The 26,480-nt window shown below is 45.6% G+C and overlaps 3 protein-coding genes across 4 annotated transcripts; 2 read left to right on the top strand and 1 right to left on the bottom strand.

Moving 5' to 3' along the window:
* Positions 1–3,456: 3,456 nt before the first annotated feature.
* LPCAT3 (lysophosphatidylcholine acyltransferase 3) lies at positions 3,457–16,693 on the top strand. The gene is made up of 13 exons (XM_084531578.1): positions 3,457–3,622; positions 10,633–10,740; positions 10,865–10,971; positions 11,125–11,218; positions 11,322–11,359; positions 12,389–12,567; positions 12,975–13,083; positions 13,953–14,039; positions 14,411–14,577; positions 14,952–15,099; positions 15,824–15,982; positions 16,095–16,221; positions 16,366–16,693. The coding sequence occupies exons 1-12, from the start codon at positions 3,514–3,516 to the stop codon at positions 16,209–16,211; spliced, it is 1,422 nt and encodes a 473-aa protein (XP_084387704.1). The 5' UTR covers positions 3,457–3,513; the 3' UTR covers positions 16,212–16,221; positions 16,366–16,693.
* A 188-nt stretch (positions 16,694–16,881) lies between these two features.
* EMG1 (EMG1 N1-specific pseudouridine methyltransferase) lies at positions 16,882–19,395 on the bottom strand. The gene is made up of 6 exons (XM_084531613.1): positions 19,207–19,395; positions 19,023–19,124; positions 18,354–18,495; positions 17,899–17,957; positions 17,596–17,745; positions 16,882–17,209 (listed from the first exon to the last, which is right to left on the bottom strand). Exons 1-6 carry the CDS (start codon positions 19,327–19,329, stop codon positions 17,096–17,098), a joined length of 690 nt encoding a protein of 229 aa, XP_084387739.1. The 5' UTR covers positions 19,330–19,395; the 3' UTR covers positions 16,882–17,095.
* A 39-nt stretch (positions 19,396–19,434) lies between these two features.
* Positions 19,435–25,806, top strand: PHB2 (prohibitin 2). 2 transcript variants are annotated; one of them, XM_084531589.1, is made up of 9 exons: positions 19,435–19,593; positions 19,676–19,760; positions 19,867–19,946; positions 20,050–20,234; positions 21,915–22,044; positions 22,526–22,629; positions 23,064–23,141; positions 24,140–24,216; positions 25,232–25,806. In XM_084531589.1, exons 1-9 carry the CDS (start codon positions 19,467–19,469, stop codon positions 25,263–25,265), a joined length of 900 nt encoding a protein of 299 aa, XP_084387715.1. In that variant the 5' UTR covers positions 19,435–19,466; the 3' UTR covers positions 25,266–25,806. The 2 variants fall into 2 exon arrangements, with proteins under 2 accessions (XP_084387715.1, XP_084387716.1); XM_084531590.1 differs by having other exon boundaries at positions 24,140–24,228; positions 25,238–25,806.
* The last annotated feature ends 674 nt before the right edge of the window (positions 25,807–26,480 follow it).

Raw genomic sequence — 26,480 nt, 5'->3', positions numbered from 1 at the left:
TCCAGGAAGACTAGAGAAAAAAAAAAAAAAAAAAAGCCCCTGATTTCTTAAGAAAAGCCACATTTTTTCCATTTGGAATCACCGAGTCAGTACATAAAACAGAGGGAGTAAATATGAAAAGTGAACACCTAACATTAATTAGGTGAAATCCATCAGCAGGGAGCCGAGGATATGCAAGTCCCCGAGACGAGCCAGCCCCGCGAGAGGGCAGCAGAGACCGCCGGGTGCATCCCCGCCTGGGCAAAGCTGCGGGAAAGACCCGAGAGCTGTCAATGGAAACGAATTTGCAGAAGCTTCAGCAGCTACATGGCTCTATCAACAGCTGAGCTTATGTGGACTTGAGGTTTGACGCCGATGCCAACAGAGCGTCATGAAATTGCTATATTTTTTTTTTATTTTTTTTTTGGTTATACTTACCCAAGCACAGCAGTGTCTTGACCATTAAAAGTAATAATAACAATGAAAAGTAATGGCACTCTTCGTGATCCGAGTCTCGAAATCTGCTCCTATGCTCTTCCCCGGAGTGGTTATCTAGCACTTAATCTAAACAGGTCAAATGTAGTTAGTTTCAAGCAACTAAAAACAGAACTTTCCAGCGGAAACTGTTAGGCAATCTCAGCAGCAGATGCTGCTTCTGAAACCCTTCTGTGACAACAGCAACTTGCAGAAACAAGTCTAAATATCACTATACATATAGCTAACTGAATATAGGTCTATTTAAACACTAGAGTGCTTTCTATTTATTTTACAAAGAGTGGACATCTCAAATAAGTCACTCTGTGCACTAAAGGCGTGTTTCATAGGTTTGTTTCCTGAGCTACTTCAAGAACATAAAGGACCTAGACCAGAAGTTTCTCCAGCCCAGCATACAATGCCTTAATGCTCCTTTTGTCTGCAATTGCATGTCACAGTTGTGGATGGACTGACGGAAAACTTCAGGAGAACACCAGTGGAGAGAGACCGCAGTCCAGAGCCATTTTTGCTGGCTGCAGATGTGGCCTCCAAAACCAGGAGGAGCATCTTGTCCTTCTGAAAGCAGGGGTTTGCATCTGCTGGGAACAAGAGTTCTGTCTGGTTGGGAGATGCAGTCTTGTGGGCAGAAAGCTAAACTCACCGTTGTAAGCCCTACTGGCAAGCCCAACAGAGTAGAGGTGGCCCAAGGAAAGGTAAGGCATGCCACAGAAAGAGTGGCATCGTTGGTGCCAAGTTACAGCCTGACCTCCATAGTGAGGCCATTGCGACAGAATCTGCAATAATCCTCCATGTACAGTCTCAGGTTTTACGGAAAGGGGTGAAAAGGAGCAAGGAAAAGGAAGGAATGAGGAAAAGGATAGGATGAGGGGAGGAGAAGGGAGGAGAAGAGAGAGATGGGGATTTAAGGATGGTGTGTAAAATGCTAACATCTGGTTATCTTGCCCTGGGATATTCTCCCATTTTCAGCTATATAAAGCTGAAAGACTCTCTGAGCCAGAAGTCATATTTGCATCTTACTGTTTACATGTCCTCAGTGGGTCCTTCTTACATGAATGTTCTCATCACTTTTTAACATGTACTTTTAATGACATGACAATAACAATCCCTTATTGGTCACCAGTACACTCAAGCAGGATGGAAACTTTAAGAGGTTATAACCCCGGAAGGGTTAAATCTGTAGGATAATTTAATTTTATCAAACATTGGAGGAACTTTGCTTATGGAGTGGACTCATTCAGCAGTGATGCCAGCAGGCCCCTCTCTCCAACCTGGCTCTCCATTTTCATGAAACTTCTGCAAACAGAGCAGTTTGAGATGCCCATTCCTTGTCAAATATGACCAGGGGTGGGACAGAGTCAATATGCACACGTAGACCTCGTTGACTTGAGAAACCGGTCCAAAAAACATAAATGTCCAATTAAACAGTCAGTGCATGGACTTGCAAAAAGTTTGGCTAACAGTGACCGGTTAGGGTGAACAAATACAGTAGCCCATTTGTAAACTCAAAATTTGTAAACTCAAATAGGCTACCCAGGATTGCTTCTAAACACCTGCTGACCCTCCTGACCTGCTGCTCCACACCTTAAGTTGCCTTCCAGGGACTTATGGAAGTCGTGGGCAAGATCTTCCCTTCTTCACACGCTTTCTTACTGCATCGACTACTTTTCAATTCCATTTTTCTCACCTTCTGTCTGCCTCTGGGACTTGTTGAGGTGTCTTCTGTACTTCTCCAAGGCTGAAAATTTCCCAATCTCTCTAAGCACCTGTTCCCCTGGTGAACCACTCTTCAGTCCAAACAAAATTTCCCTTGTGGTAGTTTGAAGGCATTGCATCTCACAGTTTCACTGTGGACGTCTGAAGGGAGTCTGGCTCTAAGTTCCTTATGCTTTTAAGTTCCTTATGTTTGTAAGATATCATGTCTTTCATCTCAGGCCCACGGCATTATTTTTTCTTGAGCTGTGTGAGGTTTCTGTTAAACCATTACTTCACCCTTTGCTCTCCTTATCTAGGCTAGTTTCCGCACTCCCACTAACTTCTGCTGTACCGCCCGTTGTTTGGGGAAAATTGCTTCCTTTCAATACCATTTCTTCTTCCTCTTCTGCGTCTCTGCCTTTGCTGCTATGGTGCAGAGAAAGGAAGACACGAGGAGGGGGGGGAATATAGTGTTTAAAGCGATACCCTGGTGAAACAGGTGGAGCCAAATGATTATTCCCTTCCATGTGGCGCTGATAAAGCGGTATCTGGGTGGCTGTGCCTATTATGGGCTCTGCTGGGAGCAAACTGGCCACCGCCCAGCGGAGGACTGGTGAAGCAGTTGGGGGGCTGGAGCACATGATATGATATGATATGACGTTATATGATAATATTTGACGTGATATGACGTGATATGATAAGATATGACGTGATATGACGTGATATGACGGGAGCACACGACATACGATGGGTGAGGAGGCGTTCAGCCTGCCCCACAAAGCACAGGAGCACGTCGCCTGTTGCTCCCTTTCCCAGCCGGGCCTGGCGAGGAGCCAGGCTTATCCCCTGACAGGCGACAACGCGCCTGTCCCTGTCACGGTCCCTGTCACGATCCCTGTCATGGTGCCCGCTCCCCCCCCCCTTTCAGGACCGTTGGTCTCGCGCCGCGTGCCCGCCAGTAACCCCGCGGCCCCCTCGCCCCGCCCCCTCCCCCGCCCTGCTCTCTCCTGTCCCGTCGCAGCCAATGGGGAGCCGCGCCCCGCCCCTCCTGCCCCGCCCCCCGCGGGCCGGGCCCCGCCCCCTCACCCTCACCGCCCAATCCCCGCCCGGCGCGGGGACATCCCCGCGGCGCCTCCCCCCCGCGGGGTAACCTTTGCCTTAGTGAGCGCGGCGCCCCGCCCCTCCTCCAGGGGCCGGCCAATCGCCGCGCGCCGCGGGGGCGTGGCCGCGCGGGGCGCAGCCAATGGGCGGCGAGCGGCAGCCGGGAGCGGTGTGCGGGGGCCGCGGGGCCGCGGCTGCCGGGTTCCAGGCGCGAGCGGCCGGCGGGGCGGCCGGCGGGGCGGCAACATGGCGGCCGCGGGGTCGGGCTCGGGCTCGGGCTGCGGCCTGGCCCAGCTGGCGGAGGCCCTGGGCTCGTCGGAGCAGGCGCTGCGCCTCATCCTCTCCATCCTCATGGGTGAGGGCGGCCTGCGGGGGGCGGCGGGGCCGGCAGCGGGGGGCTGGGGGTCCTGGGGGGGTCCTGGGGGGGCGTTGGGGCTGGTGGGGAGGGCGTTAGGGCTGCTGGAACGGCCCCTCGGGGGGGGGTGTGGGTGCCTCTCTGGGGGTGCCGCGGGAAGGGCTGCAGGAAAAGGGTGATTAATGGGGTAGGCAGCCAGGGGGAGGGCAGGGAGGGCTCTGCTCCGAGCCTGAAGGCTGTCCGTGAGCCTATGGGCTGTCTAAATGAAGTGTTTTGGGCTAACGAAAAGTGCACCTTCTGAAGGAAAAGTCATTCCGCTTCATAGCCGTGGTCTGGAGCACGCTCGTCTAGGCTTTAATTTAATTAACTGTGTAAATGAACTGTAACGTTCTTCACATCGACGGTAGGTACAACAGACTGAACTCAACTCAGGCTTTAGTTAAACCATCTTTTTTTTTTTTTTTTTTTTTTTAAATAAAGTAAAGGAAACGCATATAGGACATGCATCTAGGTCAGCGTGAGTTAATGTAGCAGCTCTCCACATCTGTCTCTGGCACTTTAATTACGAGCTGATTCAGTTTACTTGCCTGGCAGAAACCTAAACCAGAAAAAGCAGATGGGTTACTACCAGGCTAGCCAACCAAACAAGGGACTAGTCTAACGAGAACAGATGCAGAAAAGGTGTTGGGAAGTGTGTGTGTGTATATTCAGACACACACTGTAGACACACATTTGTAGCAGGTGCCCTGAACGTGTTCTCAGTTTCTTCTCCCTTTTGGAAGCAGTTAGCTGGAATGAGACATCAGGGGGCTCTGTTTTCTGCTTGGTGTCCTGTGGGTAAACAAAATCTCTCACTGCTTTGAAACGAACAGCAGTAATTACCATCTTAATGGTAAGAAGAGATGCCCACTGCAGTCAGTAGATTGAGCCCAAGATTTGTGGGCACCGCTGGAAATGTTCCATGCACAGTTGCATCAAGTCTCAGTGAGTCCTTATCATTTGCATTAAGTCTTGGGATCGGGAGCTGGGAGCACACTCGCATCTCTTTTTCCCTGCGTACCCAAAACGTTTACCAAACAAGAGGCTGGAGTTGCATGTTTCCCTCTCCTTTCTCCCTGCCTCAGTGTCTCATAATTGCATTCAGGAGAAGACATAACTTCAGACAGAAGGCTTACGGGCATGCAAAACAGCCTAGCCCATGGTTTTGTACTCATGCAATTCAGGTAGGCAGCCAGGCAAAGAGGACCGGCTCCAGCTTTCCCACTTAGTGGGTAGGTAGTAAAGCATTACACTATTATACTCAGAGTGCCAAGCACCACTCTAGAGCAACATGAGAGTGAGAAGAGTTCCTGAACCTGTCACGAGCCTTTCTTTTAATGCCAATTTCATTGCAGCTTAGCTTACAGCCCTTTTATTGTGACTTATGGTTTTAAGCCTCTTGGTAATGAAACTGGCACTGATGACCACTTCATAGGAGGGGTCATGCATTTGAAATGCATTTCAAGAAGCTGGAAATTGTGTTAGAACAGGCAAAGCTCTGCTTTTTCTGGACTTCCTCCATTTCAGGTGTGTTCACGGATTCGGGAAGAAAGTTATTTTTATTGCCTGCAACTAATACTCCGCAGATTTGCAAAGGACTTTGCAACTTCTTACGTTAATTTCCAGAGAATGCTGAATTATCATTGAAAAACTATTCTGAATGGACTCTTGATTCACAGTAAGAGTGTTCAGTTAGGTGTGACCTGAAATAGCTAAAATGTCATTTAAAACTGTAAAAAATCTATACCTATTGGGGAAAAAATAAAATAATAAAGACAGGATAGAATGAGAAGGGGGAAGGAAGAGCAAAAGAGAACAAAAATTTGTGTAGCCCTAAAGGGCAGGACACTATCTCAGTAGGCAAGTGGAGATTGTAACAGCACAGTGACTAAAATCCCCGTAGTCTACTCAGCAAAGCACTGTATTTAAATCAGAGGCACCTTTTTTACATCATACACCTTTGAAACAAAGACTAAAACTAGAATGGGGTCCATTATTTAGACCATACAGTATTAAAAACAAATTTCAGATTTAGAGTATAAAAACTGTATTTAAAAAAAAAAAAAAAAAAAGTACAGTCCCAAAGAATTAAAGGTGCAGGTCTGGCCGTACAACCACACAGCATCTTGCAAGCTACCTGGCACGTTCTGCTGCCTCCTATGGAGGGGGGCCAACACACTGTTTGCAATCCCGAACCAGAACTGACCTGCTGATCAACCCAGACCTGCCAAGAACAGCGCTGGGGAAAGGTTTCCTAATCTACACACATAGCAGTGACCTGCAGAAATGAAGATTTTTTTTTTTCTACAGGTGCCAGAAATTAGCAGCTTTGCTTGCAACTGGGTCTGATCTCCTCATCTTCCACCTCACCAATTTTTGACATCCTCTGCTTCCACCTGCTCTCTGCATTTTGAAGATTTTTAGGCGTGCTGAAATTTCTGTGGGTCATTCGTAATTGATATAACTTATCCCAAATCAAGTCCCCAGCTGGTCAACCAAACAAGAACCTTATTGAAGGGGAAGCAAACAGCTAGTTTCAACATGTACAAGCCAGCACCGTCCCACCATGGGTGCTAAAAGGTACTCTGTGAGACTGTACCCTTGTGCTGCCTTTTCAGTTCAGTTTCACTGTAAAGGAATCCCATTCACATAATTAGTGGTGGTTCTGCTGTGTACACACTAAAGCACCACAAGTGGATGTCAAAAGTATGCTCCAGTGCTGAATTAAACTACTCATGAAAATGCACTCGTTGTTGAGCAAGATGTGTGATTTTTGCAGTATTATAGACAGAAAAAAGAGAACACCTCTGAAGTCAAAATACTAGGGAAGGCTTACATTTGAACATGCCCTTTTTCCACGTTGTCCCCTTCATTTTCTTATAAGAGTACTAAAACTAAAAGGAAGACAATTCATCTGGTAGATTTTAATTAAGTGGAGTTAACTGATCAGCAAAGGGGAAAAAGTGGAGAAAAAAAAAAAAGTATCATCTAAAGTCTTGAAGATGAAATGGAGTTAGGACTGACCATATAGAAAAAGGGAAATAAAAGGAACAGGAAAAAAAATGTTTCTGGTTTTCTTATTGGCAGCTTTATTTCTGGAAAAAAAAAAAGACAGGCATCTTAATCACATATTCTACAACACAACAAACTTAACGATGCTGTTCTTGCTTACAATTAGTCCTCCCTCTTGATGGTTTACTTTGTTTGCTCAATTGTATTTGTAGATAACCTGGATGTTGTGCAGCAATCCATTATTTTCCCAAATGCCTGTGGCAAAGAAGCTATTTCATTCCAGCTCCAGGGTTCTCTTAACCATAGATTGTCCTCTTGTTCCTTTTATTTTTAATAAAAAGAAAGCAAGAAAGAAAAGAGGAGTTTATCATCAAAGGCATGTCTTGGCTAACTTGTCACACTTACATCAATTGCTAATTCTCTGCTATAAAAAGTCTATCTGGAGGCAAAAATCGGCTCTGTGTGCAGGCAGCTTTTCAACCTCATGTTGCACAGAAAAGGAGAACTACCTTGGACCAGAAGGTCACCTTCTGTTTTCTCCAGGAGTGTGTTCCAGCTGGTTTCCTGCCTCAGTCATCTGCCCAAAAAAAGCTGTGAACAATGAATTTGGCAGACTGGGAGCTGGTACTCGGGATCTCTCGAGAGCAAGGAGCAGGGATTCTGTTCCTGTTGTTTCTGAAGGGTGAAAGAAAAGCTGCGTGGCGTCCTGACTGACATATCTGACAGCAAGCTTTCCACATGGCAGCGGCAGCTTCAAAAACAGCTTTCTGGCTTTTCCTGTGCTAATTCATGCTCTTTGAAGGATGCTGTGGTGGGGAGGGAATACTGCCATTGTATCAGTGAGAATAGCTAATTATTTAGTGGCTGGTTTGGGAGTGCTCCGAAATACACAGACCACAGTGAAGTGTCCATTGATGCTCAGTACCCACTGCCACGTGTGAGTTAAAGTTTGTAGCTGCAGCGTGGAACTGGTGCTGTTGTAAAACCGAGAAAATGATCTACGTGCAGCAAAGCTGCAAAGTCCAGAGTACCAGCAGGCTGCTGGTTATCAGAAGAATGTGGGCTGACCTGGTGACTTTTGACCTGGAACAGCACCCGTGTAGCCCAAGACTGAGCTTTAAGCGTGTAGCTTTCTTAAAACCTATCTCCTGTGCATATCAGGAGCTCTCCATTTCCAAGGGCCTGTAATTTTGTTTTTTTTCTTTGGAACAACATTACTCAAACCATGATACGATTTCCTATGTGGAGTTAAAGAGAGGTAGGCGTGACAAGTGAGATAGTCTGTGCTTTGTTTGCTTGCTTGTTCTAAATAGTAGGAACACTAGTTGAGGATGAGGAAAAATGGATAACATTTCTGGCTTTTAGAAACTGGAGGTACGTTGCAGTGTTTAATTCTGTCTATAGAAATGGGTGGAGACCCACAAAAAACACTTTTTTCTAATGAAAATTGAGCATTTAGCCAGGTTGCACTGATTTTAGAGAGAAAACACTTTAAAACCATGTGTCAGCGAACAGCCATAAATTGTACTTTGTCTGTATTTCTGATGTGATTTTTCTTCCTCTTTGCTCAAAAGGGGAAAACATTTTTCCACTGTAAACTTCAGTATTTTAACTTTCAATCTAAAGCAATGGTAATGCTTCTTTATTTATTTTTTTTTTACCACTTTCCATTGTACAAACCTGTGGGCAGTTTTTAATATATTTATTAGACTTCAACCAGTATCTGTCCCAGGAAAATTGAAATCAGGAAGAAGACTCTCTACCTATGTGCTTCTGAGTATGAGGCTGATAGGCAATACCTTATCTTTTTTTAATCATGCGAATTGTTGTAGTTGCTTGAATTACTCTTGCATCCCAGAGAGCCTACGTGATCAACTCTTTGATGGTTACTTCTGTCCTCCTCAGCTGGCATTCAGGGATCGTGGAGGAGCGTGCCTCTGACTAGTGCTGAAGGGTGAATGCCGTGGTGGAGGGGAGTCGGGGCTGGAGCGGGACAAAAATAGCTGGTCACCCTGGGACATGGCAATAAGGGGCGAAAGAGGTGAGAAAAGAAACACGTACTAAGAGCAGGAGTCTAGAGAGGCGGGGAAATGGGGAAAAAAATACAAGAAGGGAAAAGGAAGCTCTGGGTAAGGCATGGGAAATTGGAGCTGTTTGTGCAGAAGGGAAGAGCAAGACTGAATGAGCATCCAGGAGCAAGGTTGCCAGGGTCTGTGGGCAAAGAGTTGTGGAATGTGGAGGCTGGACAGTCATTCAGCCCGATAAAGAGTCTGCGGAGTGGAAACTGGTGCAGGACACAAAAGGAGGAAGGAACAGAAACAAGGAGGAAAGGAGGACCGAAAGAGAGACGGCAAGAGGCTGAGGAAATGGGGAAAAGCAGTTTCGTTTCAGGAAGAAACAGGTATACATTTGGGCTCGGTAGGGCACGCTGCCCTCTAGGATCTAGAAGGGAGCCCAAAAGTCCCAAACGCTGTAATTCCCTCCCAGCAGATTTGGGGCAGAAGGGAAGGACCATAAAACATCTCTAGTTCCCACCTGCCAGCCCATTAGTGCTGACAGGCTGCAATACATACATTTGACATAGCATGACAGAGTTTCTCTTTTCCTCTTATAGTAATGACTAGTTGTGGCCTTGCCTATTGGAAAGCTTCCATCCATCAAATGCTGCTCAGCAAAGCCTGCATTTCATCACCTTTTATTATTGCTGCATATAAAGCAGGACTACCTACTGCTACTATTACCCCATTAGTTCAGGTAGCAGACAGCTGCCCATGGTTACACACTTCAGCTGGGCTAATAAGCAGTGTGGGTGCCACTACTGTGCAAAGTCACTCCTTTTATTTTTTTTGGTAGGATGGATTTTATTTTGTTGAACACAAGCTTGCAAAATAAAGCAATCCTGAGCCATGAAATGCCAGAATTAAGGTTGCTTCTGCTATTCCAATCCAGCTCCCTTATGCATACGCCTTTAAAAACAGCAATTGCATGGTTAGACTTCAGATACTCAGGAGATGGACAACACTTGCTGCATCAATACGTATGAAAACATAATGTACTTATTGTCTAATATGTGGCAATGTTTATTGCATGCTTTGTGAACCTCACCTAAACCCTTAAGACAACAGAATTTAATTTACTTATGGGATTCTGTGGGGCCCTTGTCGCCATCCTACCAGAGTGCTTCACAAATGTTTACTTCTCTCTGGAGCCACAGATGAATAATCCGTAGGCATTCCTAAACTGGGTCAGGATCTAACGTGCAGAAAATGCAAGGAAAACACCTCCTTCCACTTTGCTGTTTGCTATGAAATGCTTCTGATTTTTTCAAAGTGCTACATGCATAGTCCCAGTGGATTTTAGTTACAGCTTCGTGTGCCTAGTACTTAACAAATCAGATGCAAATCTGAAGTTGGAGAGTCAGAAAAAAAAATAGAATATAGTACTGGAAGTCACTTGGGGAACACTGGGATTAAAGTTACTCAGCTCATTGAGGGGAAGCAGGGGTTGAATTTTGCAGGACAGTGTGATGTTCTAAACTATAACATTTCCTTCCTTCTTCTTCCTTTTTCTTTTTTTTTTTTTCTATCTGTCTCTTTACCGTAGTCACTGTGAATTTGGAAATGAGTCAGAGTAGTCCACTGAAGTCTGATTCATGTGTTTCAGCATTACCCATCCTCATGTATTCACTAATCCTGGAATTTCTTACACTTCAACATCAACTGTGATATAATAATGTTCCTGTTGAAGTATTCTGTAAGAGTAAGTCATCTGGCATTTATCCCCTGAGAGGGAAATAAAGTATCAGGAATGTATACCGTGACCTTTATTGATGATGTATCTATGTAAAGTACATGTTCTTAATAACATGTTCAGCAAAATTATAATCTGGACCATTACAAACACCACTGCTTGTCTACACTAACTTATAACTCTTCCTTCTTTTTCCCCCTTCTCCTCAGGGTATCCTTTTGCCTTGTTCCAGCGCTATTTCCTCTTCCAGAAGGAGACCTACCTCATTCATCTCTACAATGCGTTGACAGGACTCTCAATTGCGTACTTCAATTTTGGTAAGATGAGCTTGGGAAGAGAGAGCGACCTGTCCCAGGGCTGGCTGCAGTTTGGGAGGACTTGTAATGGGGAAACGTCATTCCTGCCTCATCCCTCTCACTCGCTTTCTCTCTCTCTTCACAGGGATGCAGTTCTTTCATTCCCTGCTGTGTGTTCTAATCCAGTTCCTCATCCTGAGGCTTATGGGCCGCACAATCACTGCTGTCTTCACCACGTTCCTCTTTCAGATGGTAAAATTCCCTTTCTTGCTGTATCAGTTTGTAGAGAAGAGCCTGCTGTTCAGTTTTGGGCTTCCCAGTAGTGAATGTGGGCGGAAAAGTGGGGACAGATCAAAAACAGCTGGAGGAATTAGTTTAAGTAACACAAACAATGGTTTCTTTCAGACATACCTTATGGCTGGATATTACTTCACAGCCACAGAGCATTACGACATCAAGTGGACAATGCCACACTGTGTCTTGACTCTCAAATTGATCGGTGAGTTGGTACCTCCGTCCTATCTTTTAGACTGTGCAAGCCATGGCTCAGGTAAAAGAGGGCTGCTTGCTCAGGTCTTCAAATGGTTGTTTCTCACCTCCAGGTCTGGCCATCGATTACTATGATGGAGGAAAAGACCTGGTGAGTAAAACACCATTTCTCCTTCACTCCTTCCTTCTTCTTTGCTGTTCCAATGGTGTAGAGGTCAGAAAATCAGGTTTAAAGGTTATAAGTTATTAAGCTGCATCCATTGTTTGGTAAAAGCCATAGCTGAGAGGGAGAGCATCTGTGAGTATCTGAGGGCACTGAATTCCAGAGTGGAAAGAGACAATTTGGAACAGAGGGAGTAGTGATTACAGATGGACAAAAATTGCTTCAGCACTGAATTGTGTCAGAATATTATTCTGCCCCCTTCCAAATTCCCCACCATCGCCTCCTTCCATATCCCTTGCTTTAGATCCCTGATCCCTAGTGCTCTGTCTTGTGGGTAGTATTCCTTTAACTTGCAGAGCATCAGCAGTAGATTTCAGTTTCCATCTTCCTTTCGTCTAGTCATATCACATCCTTGTGGATGGTTACTCTTTACCATGTGTTAGGACCCTATTACTAGGGCAGATGAAACGGTGAGATAAGTCACACAGCACAAGGTGTGGGAAAGGACAGAACACTTGCTACAGTTTCTCAGTGCTACTTCAAGTATTTGTGCTCCCCACCTTCTGTTTGGAGCCTGACCCAGTGTTCAGCATCCATGCAGTCACTGCATCTGAAAATCTCCTAAGCTGAAGTTTCAAATAGTTAATGGCAATGAATTCTTGCATCAAGAGGTAGGAACTGTAGGACAGTAGGGTCTTGGTATGTGACATTTCAGTAAGGGACTAGAAAAGCGGTTTTACAGTGTTTTTACTATGTCTGCTGTGCAGGTGGGGATGCATGTTAATAGATCTTTCCCTTGTTTTGAGCTTTTAGGGGAATAAAGATGTGTGCAACTGGTCTCAACTATTGGATCTTGGTAATTAGAGGGGGCTGAGAGTAGAGAGGGGTGGGGAGGGGAATGAACAATGAAGTACAAAGCCATATACATGGGAAATAAGAATTTAGGCTGAGAACGTAACATCCAGAGCTAGTATGAGATCCCCTAGGATGATGTTAATGCCACTCACTTTGGTGCAGGAGTTCCTGACCCCTGAGCAGCGGCGATTTGCTGTCCGGGGAGTTCCTACCTTGTTGGAAGTCTCAGGATTCTCCTATTTCTATGGTGCCTTCATGGTGGGACCTCAGTTCTCCATGACAGACTATCAGAAACTGGCAAGGGGTGAGATGACTGACGTTCAAGGCCAGAGACCCAATAGGTAATGAGAGCCACTTAGTCCCTCGCTTTCCTAAGATCCCAGAACGCTGAATCCCCCATGCGCTCCTTGCAGCAGAGTGCCTTCTTACCTGGACTGAAGTACTGTGACCAAAACTGATTTATAAGAGAATGCAGTCATTCAAAAGTTGCTCATAAACTCTGCATAATGTCCTAGCGTTGTTCCAGCATGTATGTCAACAACCATTTGACATGTTTAGTACAGACTCAGTCCTGACCTGGCAATATTAGCATCCCATCTTTCAGATGGAGGCACCTGCTGCAGTGGAATACGGTGACTCCCTATCACTATCTCCCCAAGCTCCTCATCTCCACTTCTGTTGTTCAAATTATGAGTTTGAAGGTCTCTTTCCAGGGCTTTTCTTTGACCTTCATATTTTTCTTTCTCAGTTTTGTACCTGCTCTCAAGCGCCTCAGTTTGGGTCTCTTCTTTCTAGTGACCTATACTTTGTCAAGCCCGTACATCTCTGATGAATACCTCATCTCAGATGATTACATGGTATGTATATATTTGACAGTTCTGGCATGTGGAAGATTCTACTTCTTGCGAGGGCACTAGATCTACAAAAGTAGAGGAAGGAATTATTTTTTTAGGTTTGCTTCAATTTAAAAAGGAGATAAGCCAGCAGCTAGTGCTATGCCTTCCCACAACTGATTTGGCTTTGCTGCCTGTCCTATAAATTCAATTTGATGCAGAACAGGAGTGTGTCATGATGAACTGAACCAAATGAAAACTTTTACAAATAGAAAATTCATCTTAGATGTTACAGTTGTTTTTGGAATCATAACATACATATTTTGTCACTTTTTAATAACCATCTGTTTAACAATTACATGCAAAGAACTCTGGCAGAGTAACTTGCAAGGCATTTTAAAAATTGAAGGTGGAGATTCATCTTGTAGGCTTGGTAATGCGAGCTACCCTCGAGCACAGATCAGCTCTAAAAGAACAACTAGATTTGTTTTTCTCAATAGTGTTGTTTTGCAGCAGCACATTCTGCAGATTGACATATTTGAATTAGAAACTTACCAAAATCTTTAAGGTTCTTTGAAAACTAAGAAGCAATTCCTGCCTGCAAATTATCTGTGTTTTCTCTGTCAGTGTGAATAAATGAGGGTATCAATGCCAGCAATGATTATGCTAATCCCGGAGTATTCCCGAAGTATTTATTTCAGTACAGCCAAATACTATCAAAGAAAATAAAATCATATATGAATCAACACAATCCAGTAGCCTGGCAGTCCAGTCATTATAGTAGTCTCAACATATAGATCAGGTTAAAATGAAAAACAGTGTTGAGATCTCATCTGCCCTGTCTCGTTATAGCCGGTAAACTCACTTACTTTGTTTCACTCTTATCCCTGCAGGAGAAGCCTTTCTGGTTCCGTTGTGGCTACATATTGATCTGGGGAAAAATTATACTCTACAAATATGTAACCTGCTGGCTTGTTACGGTGAGTCAAGTCTTTCCAGAAATAAGACAAACAAACAGATGCAGTGTCTTTGCAGCCTACATGGTGTGGTCTTGGAATGGAAGTAGTCCAAATATCTAGAGATGAGTGCAGATCACAGAATGGTTTTGGTTGGAAGGGACATTTAAATATCTAGTTCCAAAGCCCCTGCAATGCACGGGGACATTTTTCACTAGATCATGTTGCTCACATCAGTGTAGTTGCGGTAAGTTAGCAACTTACAGCAGGCATCAGGCTTTTAATCCATTTTCTCCATCTGCAGTGGCACTCTCCACTGAGCACAGAGTCAGAACTTCCCCCCCCAAAAAAAAAAATATTTTTTCCTTATCTTTCTTCTGTGTCTTTTTTTGTAGGAGGGTGTCTGCATCCTTGTGGGCCTGGGGTACAATGGCAAGGACCAGAACGGAAAGCCTATGTGGGATGCCTGTGCCAACATGAAGGTCTGGCTGTATGAGACAACACCTTTGTTCACAGGGACCATTGCTTCTTTCAACATCAACACCAACGCTTGGGTGGCCCGGTGAGCAGGAGAAACTTGTGTCAGTCACGTCTGTGTCAAGAGAACCAAGGTCCTAGGCTGAGAAGGGAGTACTAGATGCTGTTTTTCAGTTCTTACACTATGCCTTCCATATTTTGCTACTGGCTGCTGTCCTGTTTGAAACAGGCTACTGTGTTGGATCGATTTTTTTGATCCAATCTAAAAGGGCAGTTCCTTAACACAGGCAAGAAGTTGAAGATGGTAGAAGCAGGAGGGCAGAGTGTAGAATGGAACTACAGTGAGACCACAGGGATATATGCAAAGGTGTATGGGCCCCGGGCCTTGCATCTCTGACACGGTGAGGGAAGGGCAGACAATAAACCAGCAGCACTCTGTTTGTTTCTTCTCTGCTCTAGCTACATCTTCAAGCGTCTGAAGTTCCTGGGGAACAAACTGCTGTCACAGGCACTGGCCCTGTTCTTCCTGGCCATTTGGCATGGGCTGCACTCTGGCTACCTGGTGTGCTTCCAAATGGAGCTGCTCATAGTCATCGTCGAAAGACAGGTGCGCTTTGTCGGACCTACCCAAAGGGGGTCACCTGCGTTAGCCTTTTCCCTCAAGTCTGGAAACTACCCCACTGAAGGCTTTAATGTCTGCTCACTTTGGAATTGGTGTTCACGAGCAGTACTGTTCTGTTCTTGAGGGATCAGTAGGTCGCTGGCTTCTGTATGGCCAAGTCATAAGTCTCCTGTCAGCTTCTACGGTAAAAGTGGAGAACTTGGCATATGAGTAGAGGGCAACGGCAGTGCTTGGCAGCTGGGAAGGCTGGAAGACAAGCACACGAGCCAAATACCTCCACTAGATCTCCCACTAGTGAGAGAACGATATTCTATATTTAAATCCTTTTCATAGAATATCCGAGTTGGAAGGGACCCGCAAGGATCATGGAGTCCAACTCCAGGGTCCCCAAACGACCACCCAATAAAATCATGGGTCCGAGAGCACTGTGCAAATGCTCCTTGAGCTCCGTCAGGCTCAGTACCGTGACTGCTTCCCCAGGGAGCCTGTTCCAGTGCCCAGCCACCCTCTCTGAAGAACCTTTTCTTGATATCCAGGCTTTTTTCTGATTAAAGCTTGAAGCAGGTTACTACTTAATTACTTTTTTAGACTGACTGTTCGCTAAGATTAATTTAACACAGCTAGGTGGATGCTTTGGCTGCAGAGCACACGTACACCCATAGGACATCCAACTGAGAAAAAGCTTTCCTTTTTTTTCCTTTTAAATTAGGTCATCAACCTCGTTCGGGACAGCCCTCCCTTAAGCACTTTGGCCTCCATCACTGCCTTGCAGCCTATTTTCTACGTGCTACAACAGGCTAACCACTGGATGTTTATGGGTTACTCTCTGGTGCCATTTTGCCTTTTTACATGGGACAAATGGATGAAGGTATTTACTAGCCATAAGCAGACAATCCACACAACCAACCCCTTTTCCTTGCTTTTCTTATTCTTAGTTCAGCTCTGCTTGCTGATTCTCAACCGTGCCTCTCTCTTTACAGGTGTACAGGTCTATTTATTTCCTTGGCCACGTGTTGTTCTTCACCTTATTATTGGTGTTGCCTTATATTCGCAAGTTAATTGTGCCACGAAAAGAAAAGCTAAAAAAAGCAGAGTAACAGCCAAAAGGTAAGGCTATCCTATGTTTAGGGACATGTGGTAGGAATCCCACACTTAGACTAGGAGGTGAAGTGGTGCAGCAGTGTTACAGCCCCAGGTGAAAGGGGAATGTAAGAACAAATGAAACAACTCTAATAGCTTTTTCTCTTTCAGATTGTACCACCTGTGCATTTGTAGGAGTTAATTTAACACTCCAGAAGCAAAGCATCACCTGCCAAGTTTGCTGTGTTGAAGTATAACTTTTTTCAACGCGAGGAGGGGGAAAGAGAAAGCACAGGGTCAGAGACCCAAAAGGAGGGGATTGGAGTCGGTCTCGTTCCAGAACCTCCACCTTCTGTATGTTGCCTTATCTCTCTGCCGCCCTCCAGTGGACACTCTTGTCTCCCTGCTGATATCAGATGATTGTAAGACACTCAGCGCAGGCACTATATTGGAATGGAGCCACCTTCTGACTTTTCTACGTTTGTCATCCAAGATAAAAGTTGCTCCTGTTCTTTTTTTTTTTCAAATCCGCTTCAGCTCCTTTCCTCTTGGGTACATCAGTGCGGGAGTTAAAAACTGTCACGTGCTGCAGTGCAAGAGCTGCAGGTCCATCAGGAATTTGGGCTGGGCCCCTGCTGTAGGCAAATCCAGCCTATTTATGAAACATGAAGTACAGTACACAAACACTCTTATCAAAAGTTACCTTTAATAGGGAGGAAAAAGGGTTGATAGGGCAGTCGATTTAAAGTCACGTTGTTCCAGAAGCTGCAAGGACAAAATTGAAGCCTTTTCCCTTCCCGGAGTCCAAAGTTGCACCAGGCCCACACAGAAGTAAAAAAGCCTCTCCAAAATCTGGAGTCACTGTAGAGTAGTCCACCATGACAGCAGACGAGGCAGAAGCTCATACCACTCCCCAGACTTCCTCAAAGGCAGTAGTAATTTTAGCACATGTCAAGGCAGCAGAGAGAGGATAGTTGCTGATAGAAATCATTTTTTCTGTATAGTCAACACTGACCTGGGAGAAAACAGGAAAGTACATATTTATCTGCATATCAAACCATATCTTATCACTTAGTCCCATCTACTTCCATTGCTCAGAGAGGCACACCATTACTCCTACGTGCCTGTGCTTCATCCAAGACTTGACATAGCCACAGCAAAGCACAGCAGGACAACTTCTTGCCCTTACTATTTTCCTTCTCTCCAGAGGTAGCAAGGTCACAAGTGTTAAAAGACAATTTCTTTGTTGGACAATTTCTTGCCAGGCTTACCTTAGAAGAAGGACTGGGCAAGGAAAAAATGCCCAAACAGAAGATAGAGTAGGAAAAACACTCAGAGTAACACTGAAATCTATTGTAGCAAAGATTTTTCCAACCCCAGGTAAAGAATACATGTACGTACCGAACCATGGGCAAAAGCTCCCACAACAATAGTTACTGGCTCTGCTGCAGGAACCAGTTCACGCAGGTCTGTCACCTTTGGAACTGAAAAAGAGGTTCCTATCTTCATACAGCCCACAGGGAGATGGTCATTGATGGGATTTTTAATCACCTCGAGAAGACAGAAAAGTTCATGAGTGCAGGGTAAGTTACGTGATAGGGACTCTAAGTTCACTGTATAAACAATGCACTTACAGCACATGCATTACTAGCTGCAAAGAAGGAACACTGCACCATTACCTATAACCAGTCAAGGAGTGTTTACCTTCAACAGCTTCTGAGGCCCATCAGCTGCTCGGACACTGAGCTTATGCAGCAACTGAACTGACGAGAGAAGAACATTAGTTAAGCAACCTGTTCTCTGGCTGGAACAATCCTATACTCTACCTAGTGATGACAGCTAGAGAAGTAGTTCCCCGCGTCTTCTGAAGTAGCCCGATCCAAATTTTATTTTTATAAGATCCAAAAACACTGATCAGGGAGTTATTTTGCCAGTAAGTGCCATGCAGACAACTCCCAACTGTGTTAAAGAACGCATATTTGAAATACGCATCTATAAATTCACACAAAAAAGTGTTTTTCTTCCTCTTCTCTCACTTTTCCATTTTTCATGTTGTTGCTTTTTTTTTTTTTTTTTTTTTGACTCTTCATAATGTTTTTTCCATTCCTAACCACCTTCCTGTATTATTTCATGATGGCTAGAAAGCCTGAATCACTTACCCATTAGACCACAGAACCGATCAAAAGTTCTTGGGATCCTGGTCTGCGGGTTGACCTCGATCAAGACATTCTTCTGGGTATGGATGTAAACCTGCAGAAGACCAGCCCGATTCAGGGGGCTATCCATGAGCATCAGGAGACTCTGAAAAAAAAAATTATATATATATATATATATCACAGAATCACAGAGTTTCTAGGTTGGAAGAGACCTCAAGATCATCGAGTCCAACCTCTGACCTAACGCTAACAGTCCCCACTAAACCATATCCCTAAGCTCTACATCTAAACGCCTTTTAAAGACCTCCAGGGATGGTGACTCCACCACTTCCCTGGGCAGCCTGTTCCAATGCCTAACAAAACATATATATATAAAAAGGGTAGTAGTTGAATTAGAGAAAGGGGAAGAAAGGAAGATTGGAAAAGTTAAGGTTTAGAACATGTGAATGTAGAAGTAATGCTGAGGCAAGGAATACCATACTTAACTATAGAAATTGCTACTGTAAGAAGATAAATCTAGACACAAACTTAGAGGAGTTATTAGACATTAGCACAGTGAGCAAGGCCAAATTCACCCCCACAAGCCCCCAGACCGCCCCCCAGCCTCCAGGGGCCGTCTCCCCCGACCACTTGCTGCACACAGCAGACCCCAGCCCCTCTCCCCCTCGGTACCTGGTGGGTGATGTCGGGCCGCACCCCCGCGGGGTCCCGGCCGCTCCTCAGCAGCATGGCCTTGTGCTTGTCGCAGTTGAGCAGCTCGAACGTCTTCCCCACCTGCGGGGAGGGGGCAAAGCTCACACGGACACGCACCGGGCACCGCCGGCGCGGCGGGACGAGGCACGGCGCCCGCCCTCACCTTCACGGTCTCCAGGCTCGCCCCCTCCAGCACCACCAGCAGCCGCCGCTGCCCCGCCGCCCGCTTGGCCGCCGGCGGAGCCTCCTCGGCCGCCTCCCCTCGTGGCCCGCTGGCCGCCGCCATTTTGCGTCCCCGCCCCGCTCGCCCGCAGTCCCCGCCCCGGGGCTGCCGCCGCCAAGATGGCGGCCGGTTCCGGAGGCGGCCCCGGGCGGGAGGAGGGGAGCGGGGCGGCCCCTTCCGCTGTCCTTCCCGGCGCGGCCATGGCGCAGAACCTGAAGGACCTGGCGGGGCGGCTGCCGGCCGGGCCGCGCGGTGTCGGCACCGCCCTCAAGCTGCTGCTGGGCGCGGGCGCCCTGGCGTATGGCGTCCGCGAGTCCGTCTTCATCGGTGAGTGAGTGCCCGCCCGCTCCTCGGCCCCGCGCTGCCCGCCTGCCTCACTGACTGACCGAGTGACTCCTTCTCCCCGCAGTGGAAGGCGGGCAGCGGGCCATCTTCTTCAACCGCATCGGCGGCGTGCAGCAGGACACCATCCTGGCCGAGGGGCTGCACTTCAGGTAGGGCACGGCTCCCTTCTTCCCCCTCCCCGTCCCCCCGGGACGCCCCGCACCGCAACCGCGCCGGGCACGGCTCCGCCTGACGGGGCGCCCCTCGCCCCCTCAGGATCCCCTGGTTCCAGTACCCCATCATCTACGACATCCGAGCCCGGCCGCGCAAGATTTCCTCCCCCACCGGCTCCAAAGGTGAGAATGGCCCCACAGGGCGCACCACGAGGCCCTGGTGGCACCCATGTGCTGCAGGCTGGCACGCCAGCCCCGCTCACGTCTTTATCCATCTCCTCCTCAGACCTGCAGATGGTGAACATCTCCCTGCGCGTCCTCACCCGCCCCAACGCCGCGGAGCTGCCCAGCATGTACCAGCGCCTGGGCCTGGACTACGAGGAGCGAGTCCTGCCCTCCATCGTCAACGAGGTGCTCAAGAGCGTGGTCGCCAAGTTCAACGCCTCGCAGCTCATCACACAGAGAGCTCAGGTGACTCTCCCCGAGCAGGCTTCTGCCCGCCTTGCAAAGGGATATTTAAACCCTGCATGCTGGCAATGTTATAGCAGGATAAGGATAAATACATAAGTTTTGTAGTAAATGCATCCAAAACGGAAAGAACACAAAAACACTTACTGATTACAGTTCAATTCTGGTACAAACACTGAGGCTGTACCACCAGCCTCAGCAAAGAAAATCACATTCATGATATATAGCGTCTATATAGAAATATTCATGATATATAGCACTATATAACATAACACTGGGGGAGAAAGAGTTGACTTACATTGTGGTACGTGTGTGACAGTAAAATTGGCTTTAAAAAAAAATTACCTGGTCCTTCATGAGTATCAGAAGAGCTACAGAGCAAATCAAACGCTTTGAAAGGATCTGAAGAGAGAAATGGATGAACAGTTAAAAGAGTTGTAAACATTAAGTGATAAATGCTACAGAAAAGCGAAAAATATTTCTGTTTAGAAAAACATGGAGGGCTATCTGGGGGAGACGGTGTTCAAAACTATAGAAATAATTAATTTCTAAAAGCCCATACCTGAAAGTTTATGTTCTGATAATTTGATTGCCAGGGATTCTGAGAATATCTGTCACCTATTCCAGATGAGGGAGAGAGAAATTGCTGATCTTCTTTTAAAAGGCTTTAGAAGAGATCCTACTTGAGACTGCTAAAGAGGATGAGTTGGCAGAAAGATGAAACAAAGCACCTCTTAACTTGTTTCAGATCCACAACAAAAAAAAAAAGCAAAGAATAGATGAGTGCCTGGATTTTCTTGTGAGAATTCATCCTTAATTTCAGGGGTTTGTCCTCTGTCATGTGGTCTGCATTGAGGAAATTATTTATTTTTTTATGTCTTGTATAAGGAGAATTAGTGGAAAGGGACAATATAATAAAAAAAAACTGGTTGCAAATGATTTAGATATTGTGAAGTAAAGCAGAGAATAGGTATCTCTGAAAGTTCAGAACAAACTAAATCAAATTTCATTCTTTTCGTATTTCCAGCATTACTGTAAAGGGATATGTACGGAAGTAGTTGATAATCAGAAGAAAATGAAGTGACTTTACATGGTTACATGGTTGCAGTTCACTCAGTAAAGGGTTCTGTCATCATTTTAGAATTCTGCTTAGAAATAGCTGCAATAAAAATAAAAGCAAATACTAGACGGGTCAAAGGTGTGATACCATAGCAGTAACTTTTATTTAAATCATTATTTCGTGCAGGATTTATCAGCCTATCTGAAAATCTAAGGAGATAGTCAAATTCCAAACAAATTCAAGATGGAGAAGGAAATACTTATTGCCAGATCATGGATGAGAACATGGAACTACACAGCATAGGATGTGAAAACAAAAGAAAAAAAAACACTTTCAAGGTTTTTTTTCCCCAATATTAATTGTATAGTGTGGTTAAATGATAATTACAAATAAGCTGTGATTTGGCTTTGTAAGCATTATAGCTGTGAATGTGCAGAGTTATTTAGAGGTGACAGATTCACAGAACAGGCATTAATGTCCATGTTTCAAGCTTTGTTTTAGGGAATGTCTCTCAGGTGCGGTGTGAATGAACTGCAAAGAGCAGTTGTGCTTCAGTTTTATAGTGCACAGGAAGGGAGAAGCAGCCTGCGTGTGGTACTCTTTTTGCTATACTTGTGTTTCAGGTGTCTCTGCTCATTAGGCGAGAACTGACGGAGAGAGCCAAGGATTTCAGCCTCATCCTTGATGATGTGGCTATCACAGAGCTGAGTTTCAGTCGTGAATACACAGCGGCTGTGGAAGCTAAGCAAGTGGGTGAGTTCAATTTAGGCCTGGAAAGGGTGGGTTGCTTTTGCCTTTGTACTGAGTTTTTAAACAAGGTAGCGAAGTTGAGTTAGTATGTCACTGCTCTTGCATTGATACAGCTACAGCATTGCAAATCTCAGCTGGCTTAGTAATGGAGCCAACTAGGTTATTTCATGAGTATTATCAAAAAACCTTGGGCTGTAGCTCGTGGAATAGATCATTGGTGGGACTGTGTTCCCAGAGCTGTAGGATTCCTTTTCAGGGTGTGACTACCCTTTACTCTATGGGGATTATGTTTAGAGGGCCTGGTTGCTGTTGGTTTTACTTTTTTTTTTAAAAAAAAAAAAAGGGTGTGTGCATATATATATATCCCTAGAATGCGATCAGTTCTGTTGGAAGCACGAGCTCCCCAGGCCTCAGATACAGAACCCTCGTGGAGAGTTCAGGAGATGGGATCTGCTTTGAATGCTTTTGTCTGTTCCCTCTGTAGCCCAGCAGGAGGCACAGCGCGCACAGTTCCTGGTGGAGAAGGCCAAGCAGGAGCAGAAGCAGAAGATTGTTCAGGCTGAAGGGGAAGCTACAGCTGCTAAGATGATATCCTGCTCTGGGGTATTTTGCGGAATGTCTTGTGAGCTTGGCAATCCTGAGAATCTGTTGCAATGGGTTCATGTTCATCAGACTGATGAGATGATAGCTTCAAATAGGTTGCTATTTGTTTTCTGTTGTTTGTTTTTCTCCTTGCAGTTGGTTGGAATGGTATTTGTCTGAGGTTACAGCTCAGAGCAGAGTAGACCCTGAGCCTTCACTCCCTGTTGTTAAGGTTTAACTCCTTTTGGCTGCTTGTGGCCATAACCCTATTGTTCTTGATTTAGGAATGCAACAATGTCCCTACCCAAGAGGCTCAAGTTACTGGAATAGCAACTGCATTTTTTTCCTCTAAGATACTTGTTGATACAGCATAGGAGGAATTTACTGAATGCAGGGGGCTTCTCTTAGTGGGTTTTTCCTTAACTTTTGCTCTCCTGTACCTCGGTGAAGCTCTGAGCAGGAATCCCGGCTACATCAAGCTACGTAAGATACGAGCTGCTCAAAACATTTCAAAGACGGTAAGTGGTGGGGCACAGAATATCCATCTTCCTATTGCAGTCATTCTGCTGTGCTCCCTGTGCAGTGGCCTCATGGGCGAATTTAAGGTGAATGTGACCTGCCCTGTACTGATCTTTATTTCTGCCAAGCTCTTTTCTGTTCAGATAGAGCTAAAGACTTAGTTAGCAGTGATCAGCACTCATATATGGTGATAGGAGTTTGTGTTTTTCATATGACAAGGCCAAATCCAAATCAGATCCCATCACATGCACCCAGCTGCAGCCACCAAATGCTCCTGGTTTCCTGCACACTGAGAAAAGGGGACAGATAAGCATGGGATCAAAAGTCTGTCTGATAAGGAAACAGAATATGAGCACTTCCTTTAAAATGTCTGACAGTATAAGGAAAGGAAGTCAGGAGATGCAGTTGATACAACAGAAGGCAGGGATGCCATCAAAGGGACCTGGACATTTTGAGCATTGGGCCCATGTGAACCTAATGAGAACCTCTTCTCTGCGGAAGAGAAAGCTCCGGGGGGACCTCACTGAGAGCTTTCAGTACTTAAAGAGGACTTACAGAAAAGATGGAGAGCAACTCTTTGCTCAGTCAGATAATGATGAGACAAGGGGGAATGGTTCTAAACCAAAAGAGGGAAGGTTTAGATTAGAGGTTAGGAGGAAATTCTTCTCTCAGGGGGTGGTGAGGCACTGGAACAGCTTGCCCAGAGAGGCTGTGGATGCCCCATCCCTGGAGATGTTCAAGACCAGGTTGGACGAGGCCCTGAGCAACCTGATCTAGTGGGTGGCATCACTGCCCATGGCAGGGGGGTTGGAACCAGATGGTATTTGGGGTCCCTCCCAACCCAAGCCATTCTATAACATTATATTGTTGGTTTGGGGAACTAAGATCTTAAGTGCATACAAACAAGACTGCTGTGTGTAGAGGGAGTGAGAGATTCTTTTTTAATGCTATTTTTCCTTACGTATTTATACTCCTTTATACCACCTCTATTTTTCAGATTGCTGGTTCACAAAACCGCGTGTATCTCACGGCAGATAACTTGGTACTGAACCTGCAGGATGAGGGCTTTACCAGGTAAAGGGGACAGTTGTTGTGGGTGGATTTACCTGCACCTTACCTGTGAAGCTGCTCTTCCATCTGGAGCTCTCTCAGGATCTTTCCTCTGAGAGGAGCCTGATGCTAGAGGACAGACAAGGAGGCTGCAATCCTGCTTACTGCAGAAGTTAATTTTTTTCCACTCTAATTGATTTACTCTTCTTTTGTTTTTTTTTTTCCTTGCCCCCTTGACCCTTACTGCATCTCCTGGCACAGAGGAAGGTAAGACACTGAACTTTGTCTTAATCCTTTTGCTAGTACTTGGAACAAGAGTGTTGATGTTTGCCTGGGTGTTGCTTGGGCCTTTCCATCTGTCAGGAGTTTATTCTATCTCTGTCTCGGTTCCCATTTGTGATGTGAAGCTTGAAGCCTTTCCTTGCAGGGGCCACACAAACATCTACATCAAGTAGGAGATGCTCAGTAATCGGAGCTGTTTGTGTGGGGAAGGCAGGAGTAATATCCTGAGGAGTGTCCTCTGGTCTATCTTCCACGTACAGGGCAGTCTGCATTTACGGCAAAGAAGACTCAACAAAAGTAGTTAGATGTTTGTAGGAATTTGTGTTGATCTGGGGCAATGGTAGCTTGGAAAATGCTCTTGTTCTCTAAAAGCTTTCCAGTGCATGCTAGAAAAACTCATTCCCTGCTTTCAGAGCTGGACAGGGTTTGGTGGCTTTGGTCTAATCTGTCTGTGTTTACTGGGTAATGGAGTGCCAGCTGAGTTTATAGGATGTAGCTAAAAAGCTTAGAATGAAGAAAGGAAATCAGAGCTGTCTTCTTTTTTACTTCCCTGGGGCATCTCTGATCTTCCTTGCCCCTGTTTGACCAGATTCTGTCTTATGTGTTCCAGCAGACCTAAGGGGATTTTGGAAAAAAAATGACTTTAAAGTTGTCCTTTTGGACAACTTGTTTGGGTGAGGCACCCCGTAGCCCCAAATCTGTAGTAAGGGTCTGACTTTGCACTTCCTGGACTGACTCACTTCTGTCTTCCTTTCAGTGACAGTCTCCTACTCAAACAAGGGAAGAAATGAAAGAACTGAAGCCTCCTAGAACCGTCGGTGCTGACCAGGAGAAGATAAGATACGAGTGAGGAGCTTTGAACTTCCTGCACTGGCATTGTTTGCCCTCACTTTGAAATTGTTAAACCAGTAACTAGATTTAGTTCCCATGCCCCAGCTCCATCTGTGGTGATCCAGTTGTGGGACTGGGCTCTACCACAAGGTACCTGTAATCCCTTCTTCACCTCGCTAGTTAAATCTGGGGAGGGGGCAGAGGGGGGTTACTGGTACTAACCCATGCAGATATAGTAATTCACCTCTAATTGTCATTAATCTGCGGATTTCTGTAGGGTAAAATTAGACCAGTTTTTTACTTTTTTTTGGCCAAGTGAGGGTGTTCTGCCATCAGCGTGAGACCTTCTTCTAGTAATATTGGTTTCTATTTCACTGTCAGTCCCAAGACTGAATTCAGGATAATGTCATTCATTGGGTGCCTGTCACTGCTGGAATATCTGTCACTGTGTGCTCAGTGATTTTCTCAAACATTTATAAAAATTAAAAGCCTCAAAATTTATACTGTGTGTAAGTGTGCTTAGTTCCTGAAAAAGAGGTTATTTTCCATTAGGGGAAAATGGAGTAGAGCTCTTCTTTGGTTGCAGGCACCTTACCAGCTCTTAGGCAGGTACATCACCTTGCAGGTTCCCTGGCTGTTTCCACTGAATTACAAGCTATGTGGGCTAGAGCTCAAGGTATGTCTCATTTCTTCTCTTTTCTCCCCATTCACCCATCTGGTTTTGTGCTCCACATTGATAGGAAAGAATGTGGTCCTAGGATCCCTGCACCAAAGCAGGGGAAAATTACAGCTAGGTTTCTCAAGTGCTCACTGTGGTCTGGTGTCAGGTGAGAGTGATGGATTATTCAGTTCCCTAAATGCCATTGTCTTCATACACAGAGCCTAGATGTGTCTCAGACCAGAAGAAATTCTCCCACATTTCCAGGCATTCTGAGTCCTAGGTCACTTCGTGAATTTCATCTCAGACTTTCCTCTAAGTAGGGACTGAGCTCTTCCACTTATCAGCTCTAACCAGATTCTGGTCCAGGCCACCTCAACAGTCTTTGAGTATCAAATGCTCACAGATCAAGCAGTGCCTGTAAATTAAAGGTTCCCCAGCATGTCTGTTACCTAGTCCAGCTGCCACAAAAAAGTTCGGGTCTGACTTTTTGCAGATAACACCATAGCTTTATCCA

The sequence above is a fragment of the Aythya ferina genome, assembly GCF_964211825.1.
Source record: "Aythya ferina genome assembly, chromosome: 1".
Lineage (NCBI taxonomy): Eukaryota > Metazoa > Chordata > Aves > Anseriformes > Anatidae > Aythya > Aythya ferina.
Note: the sequence above shows the minus strand (reverse complement) of the source record. Positions and strands in the feature narration are given on the sequence as shown.

Coding starts and splice junctions, on each gene's coding strand:
- LPCAT3 (XM_084531578.1), top strand. CDS start 3,514: ATGGCGGCCGCGGGGTCGGGCTCGGGCTCGGGCTGCGGCCTGGCCCAG. Junction 3,623..10,632: donor CATCCTCTCCATCCTCATGG/GTGAGGGCGGCC, acceptor CCTTCTCCTCAG/GGTATCCTTTTGCCTTGTTC. Junction 11,360..12,388: donor ATGATGGAGGAAAAGACCTG/GTGAGTAAAACA, acceptor ACTTTGGTGCAG/GAGTTCCTGACCCCTGAGCA.
- EMG1 (XM_084531613.1), bottom strand. CDS start 19,329: ATGGCGGCGGCCAGCGGGCCACGAGGGGAGGCGGCCGAGGAGGCTCCG. Junction 18,496..19,022: donor GGCCCGACATCACCCACCAG/GTACCGAGGGGG, acceptor TTTTTTTTTCAG/AGTCTCCTGATGCTCATGGA. Junction 17,210..17,595: donor GAGCTTTTGCCCATGGTTCG/GTACGTACATGT, acceptor GTTTTCTCCCAG/GTCAGTGTTGACTATACAGA.
- PHB2 (XM_084531589.1), top strand. CDS start 19,467: ATGGCGCAGAACCTGAAGGACCTGGCGGGGCGGCTGCCGGCCGGGCCG. Junction 22,045..22,525: donor TGTGGAAGCTAAGCAAGTGG/GTGAGTTCAATT, acceptor TTCCCTCTGTAG/CCCAGCAGGAGGCACAGCGC. Junction 22,630..23,063: donor AAGCTACAGCTGCTAAGATG/ATATCCTGCTCT, acceptor GCTCTCCTGTAC/CTCGGTGAAGCTCTGAGCAG.